Here is a 6,273-nt window from a genome sequence, read left to right as displayed (position 1 = left end):
AGTGGGAAAAACTGTAACTTTCTCAGTATACAGAAAGGAAACAAACAAAGAGGATTTAGTACATTACTTCTCCACACATGATGATAGGACAAAGAGTGGTATAGTAATAGGATTTTTTCTCAGGGCACTACGAATCTGTAGTAATGAATACCTAGAAAGCGAATTTGATTACATTATGAAAACCTTTGACAAACTTGGATATCCAGAGGGAATGTTGAAAAGAATAAAAAGAAAAGCAATAAATATTTACAATCGCGGAAAGAAAGAATGATAAAAATAATACCAATTTTATATCAGTACCTGGCTCAGAAACGTCACCAATAATAGACAAATATTTAACAAAATCAGGTATAAACATAGCTAAACTAACTAACAAGAGGATAGGTGATTTAATAAAGACTTCCGAAAAGAGAACCAATTCCGAAAACAGCTTCGTATACAAAATCCCGTGCAATAGTTGCTCAATGGCTTATTTTGGCGAATCGTCACGAGGATTAGAAAAAAGAATTTATGAACATAAAAACGACATAAAAGCACATAGGACATCTAATTCTTTAGTAGTTCATGCGGAAAAATTCGATCATTTACCAAACTGGAGAGAAGCTGAAGTGCTACATAAAGGTTTTGATAAATTCACTAGAAGAATTGTTGAATCAGCATATATTTCAACTAATAATTCATCGAATCATCGAGGAGGGTTTATCAATTTAGCTAAACAAACTAGTATTTTAATTCTAAAACACGCCAGAAAACGACCTTTCCCAAGTGTCCGAAAAGGTAATTAGATTTAGTACATAAACTTCAATTGCAGTTCTACATACACTCTCTGAAGAAGTTCTACGCAAACGAAACGTTAGAGTGTTTAGGGCTCCGATCCTTCCCCTGTATTTATGTTCTCCATCATTCAAATATATATATATATACAACTGGAAAACTTATATCTCTACTTCTAGTCGAATTGATTTAATGAAATCGGCCGTTCGGTTTTGTTAGCCCCAGCTCGCCTGCTGACCCTATCGAATGAACGGGGCTTCCTTGTCCTTATATGGACCACGTTTGTCACGTATGTTGCACTAAGTTTGTTCGCTCACTCCGTTTGAATACGGGTACGAAGCATCTGTCTTTCTTGATGCCTGTTTCTTTATTATAGACCTCTTTCCTCTTTCTGGTCGTTGAAATATCTTCAGGGCCCTCACATGGGGGGACGGCATATTTAGAGGGGCGGTAATTCTAGTCTGGACATGCCGCTCCACAAGACTGACAAAATAATCATAATAAAAAAAAGATGGTCAAAGGAGGCCTGAACATTTTACCGTAATATACGAATTTTGCGTTAAAATCAACAAAATATGAAATGTTTTTTCCCTTTATCCTTTCTGCAATAGGGACATTAAATAAAAAAAAATTAGAATATGTTTGAATATTTCGCAAGCCAATAGCTATAATAGTCAGTAAGGAATGGTAACGGGGGAGGAGGGAGAGGAGGGGCGTCACGGACAACTTTGTCCCGGGGCGGCACTGAGGTATGTAAGGGCTCTGAGTATCTTATCTTTTTATCGTTATTTCCGTTAGCCCTGGTGTTTGAAGTTCGATTGCTGCGAGTCGACCGTCTTTAGAAGATCTTGTATGATTTCATTTTTTCTAACATCCTACTCTCTTTACGCGACTGGGCTGGTTCCAATAATTCAACAAAATCTAAAAATCGCCTTAAAAGAAATGGGAATGAACCTTTTAATGATCTTATCATTGTGATGCAACATTATCTTTTCCACGTATATGCTTACTCAATAAAACTTAAGGATTTATTTGTTTATTCTTTATTTTCCTTTACCTATTTATTCATCTATTTGTTTTCATACATTTATTATTTCTCTTAGTTCGAGGTCGAGGAATGCGAAGTGTATTTTATCAGTCACCACAGGGTCAAGTGAGCTATCATTTCTCTTTCCAAGAAACAGGAATCATGCTTCCAATAACATGATAAGTATTTTAAGAAATCATATTTAATATGAAAATATCTCGCTTTATAGATATTTTGTTTGAAAATCCCCCGATAAAAACGCGCAGATGAAAGGTGACATATTTGCTGATCTTGCAATCGACGGTCTATCATTCAAATAATGAATTTTCAATTATTTAAATTCCACCTGACGTTATAAAAAAAAATTAAATCGAAAAATTTCCCATTTAATGAGTGATGATGATGATGATGATGATGATGATGATGATGATGATGATGATGATGATGATGATGATGATGATGATGATGATGATGATGATGATGATGATGATGATGATGATGATGATGATGATGATGATGATGATGATGATGATGATGATGATGATGATGATGATGATGATGATGATGATGATGATGATGATGATGATGATGATGATGATGATGATGATGATGATGATGATGATGATGATGATGATGATGATGATGTCAATATTAAGCCAAGGGACCCGCGGTAGATCATCTGCACTAAGATAATGAAATTATCTATGAGATGGTGAGATTGCATATCAAGTACCCTCGCCCAAGTTCATATTTTGCGTCATTTTCATGATAAGTACATAACTATCCTATCCCTAATCATAACTGATCCTGATCCCTAGGAGTCGGTGAGGGTTGGGTGATGATGATATTAGGATCTGATGGATAATTTTCGGTCTAACGAGAAGGAGCAAAGGATGAGAAGAGGCTCATTTATAGATGGAAGGGCACTGAGTACCTCAAGCCCTCTTGTGTAATATAACATGACCACGTGAGCATTGGTCATATTGGTTATTGAAACGTGAAGAATGGACAGAAATATAGAGGAAATGAACGGAGTCGAGAGAGGAGAAAATAATGAAAGAGAAAAACAACTGACGACGAGCAGGCCAGGAAGAGCACCATGTGAGGGCGAAGTCTTTATTGGATAAGCAACGTTTCACTCATTCAAGCTTTATCAAGTGTTTCAAGTATTTGATAAATCTCGAATGAGAGAAACTTTGGCCCAATACAGAGTTCGTAAAACAGGACGTTTTCCCGGCCTCGCACCTTGTCGAAGAGCATTAGGATTGTCAGCAGGGGGACTTGATTTTTTTCTTCTCTTCTTGTGGAAGGTGCAGGGCCCTATCTCGAATAAATAGAGGAACAAGTGAGGGGATGAAAAATTGACTGTAAAGAGAAGCAGGAGAAGGAGATCAAGCTACAACCTTCAGTGTTTCGAAAAACTAGAAGGAACATTTTTGGGAACCGCTCAGAACGATGTAGGGGGGCGTTAAGGTCGATAAAAGGGACCGCAGCGACGAAAATAGAAAGCAGAGAGAAAGTGGAAGGAGGAAAGAGAAGAAAGGAAGAGAGAGAACAAAGGAGGACAGTGTTGGATGGATTTGGAAAGTTGGGACAAGATGGAGGAGGAAATGGAAGGTACGAGAGGGTTAGAAGAGGGGAGAACTGCAAAGAAAAGAGAAATAAAAACAAGCGAGGGGGGTTGGGTAGCGTTCGATAAAGTCTCTTGTATTTGATAACGATTTAGGGAAAATTACAGTGGAGCCAGCTTCGATGACTGCCAGGAATTTGTTATTGTGAGAGTGTGGGTCTGTTGCATTACCTCGTAAGGTGGAGTGTTATGGATGTCACCGGAGTCATGATGAGCTTGTTTGGAGTTAATGGAGTGATGACGAGCGGTTACAGATGGATGCTGACAGACGAGCCGTAAGTGATCCGATTGTTTTCGCAAGCGTATCTGGGTTGCCAGATGCACAGGGCCGAGTTGCCAGATGCACAGGAAACTTTCTTGGATATCTTGATGATAAGGCCGCAGAGGAGTTTTGGTTTCCGATAAAGAGAAGCCTTAGACTGTCTCACTCGTAAGACATTTCTTTCTTGGATATCTTGATGATAAGGCCGCAGAGGAGTTTTGGTTTCAGATAAAGAGAACACTTAGACTGTCTCACCCGTAAGACAGTTAGTTCCCAGTTGGTGTCAAATGGCTTATACATTACGATTCCCAAATGAAATGAAGGGATGATTACTGAAATACTACAGTACGTTGTGGCTTTATATGTGAGAAAGGCATGTGGTAGAGCCAAAATTCAATAAAATTTTGTAGTCTACCAAACCTACATGAAATAAACCCACTGTTCGAAAGTTGATGTTTGTCCGGTTGTTAACGTGTTTATAATTTTGGTGTTATCGACCAAGGCTGGATTAGAATGGTAGTGGCAGTGATAGGCGCCAGTGATGATCAGGGTACCAGTAATGATACTAAGAATGATCGAGTTAGTAATAGTAGTTATGAAGTTTGGATTGTGATGTCATCAATTGTGATGGTACGAATGACAGTAGAGGTAAAATACAATGATGAAAAGCGCGAAAATAACAACTAAGAAAAATAATGAAGGATTAAAATAAAAACGCGTTTAGAAGTGTGACTAAAGTGATACATGGTACGGGTAGATGGACGAAAAAGAAATGCTCGTCCCACGTCGACACCAAAACAAAATTGCAGAGGCATAAAAAAAAAAAGTTGAGCCGCACCGAGTGAGACAGAAAGAGCCTTAAAATCCCTCGACCTTAATCACTGCGACTTCGACTTCACCCCCATACCCCTCATCTCTCCCCCCCACCCATCTCCCCCCACCCCACCCCGGGTTCTCCATTTACTCGCAGTGGGCGCCTGCGCACATGACAGCTTCCCCTGCAGAGAATCACCGAAGAGGAAGACGCCCACAACGCCCACAACGCCCACCCCTCCCCCCTCCCCTCCCCCTCCCCTTTCCCGTCCCCCTTCCCCTTCCCAGTTCCCCTCCAGCCCTATTGTTTCGTTTTTCGGGATTGAAAAACGGCCCACCGTCGATCTCCCTTCAACTTGATTCACCTATTCACCTACTCACCTATTCATCCACTCACCTATTCATCCATTACCTATTCACCCATTCAACCATTCACCTATCCACCTGTTCACCTATTTATCCATTCACCTATTCATCAATGACCTATTCACCCATTCAACCATTCACCTATCCACCTGCTCACCTATTCATCCATTCACCTATTCATCCATGACCTATTCACCCATTCAACCATTCACCTATCCACATGTTCACCCATTCACCTATTCACCCACTAGCCTATTCACCCATTCACCCTTTCATATGCTCAACTCTTCACCCGTTCATCTATTTACCCATACACCCATTCACTTATTCACATCTTTACCTATTCTCCTGTTCACCTACCCACCCATTTACCCATTCACTCACATATTCACATATTCATCGATTCTACTACTCATCCATATATTTATCCATTTACCTATTTCCTTATTCATCCATTCACTCATTTATTTGCTTACTTGGATATTTAGATGTTTACATAACAACCATTTTAGATTTTTGCTTATTTGACTACTTATATTTTTACCTATTTAATTATCTATCTATTGACTATTACTTTTTACCTATTTGAATTACTGACTATCTATCGGTTTACACATTTCCTTATTTAGCTTATATATATATATATATATATATATATATATATATATATATATATATATATATGTATATATATATATATATATATACACTAACTTATTCATCTATTTATGTATTAGTATATGTCTATCTACCTATTTATAAAATCATCCGTTATCTATCTATCTATCTATCTATCTATATACACACACACACACATATATATATATATATATATATATATATATATATATATATATATATATATATATAAAATCATCTGTTGATGTATCAATTCATCTATTCTTTTATTCATATGTTTATCTATTTTCATTTATTTCCATCTATTCGTCTATGGATCTATTTAGCTATTCATCATCATTACTATTCATCTGTTTATTTGTTGGGCAGTTTATGTGTTTAATCTATCTATCCATCTAATTATTGATGTTTATCTATGTATCAATATACCAAATGCCATCTCCCCCTTATAAGGGAGGAAGCCAGCCAAGGTATGCACCCTTCCAATTCCATCCGTCATTCATTTGTTTCCATCTTATCTTAGCTCCACGTGGATGAAGGGCCATCCTTCTCTCCTGCCTACTGCCCGGGCCAGAAGCAATGCATCAAGACACAGGAGCACATCCATAGTAGGGCCCCATTGCTTAATTTTCACGTCGACCCTTTCTCCTCATACGAGAAGACGAGAAGAAATCCCTTCGAGCCGCATCAATTCATTCACGTACGTGTTTATTCTACATTGTAATGCGAAATGGGTCAGGATTTCCGGCTGGATTAGGAACA

At 38.2% G+C, this 6,273-nt stretch overlaps 1 protein-coding gene across 5 annotated transcripts in view; it reads left to right on the top strand.

The window, feature by feature from the left end:
- The first annotated feature begins 4,003 nt into the window (after nt 1–4,003).
- The window catches only part of LOC143029202 (alpha-(1,3)-fucosyltransferase C-like), an 85,415-nt gene continuing 83,145 nt past the window's right edge, over nt 4,004–6,273 (top strand). For 4 of the 5 annotated variants that reach the window (XM_076191768.1, XM_076191767.1, XM_076191762.1 and 1 more), the window contains exons 1-2: nt 4,004–4,038; nt 6,035–6,211. In XM_076191768.1, coding sequence (XP_076047883.1) covers nt 4,019–4,038; nt 6,035–6,211 — 197 coding nt within the window. In that variant the 5' untranslated portion in view covers nt 4,004–4,018. The remainder of the gene's footprint in view (nt 4,039–6,034; nt 6,212–6,273) is intronic. The other variant, XM_076191763.1, reaches the window with a different exon arrangement.

This window comes from Oratosquilla oratoria, chromosome 10 (assembly GCF_046742065.1).
Source record: "Oratosquilla oratoria isolate Oo_2021 chromosome 10, ASM4674206v1, whole genome shotgun sequence".
In the NCBI taxonomy this organism is placed as follows: Eukaryota; Metazoa; Arthropoda; class Malacostraca; order Stomatopoda; family Squillidae; genus Oratosquilla; species Oratosquilla oratoria.
This window is presented reverse-complemented; position numbering and strand designations above follow the sequence as displayed.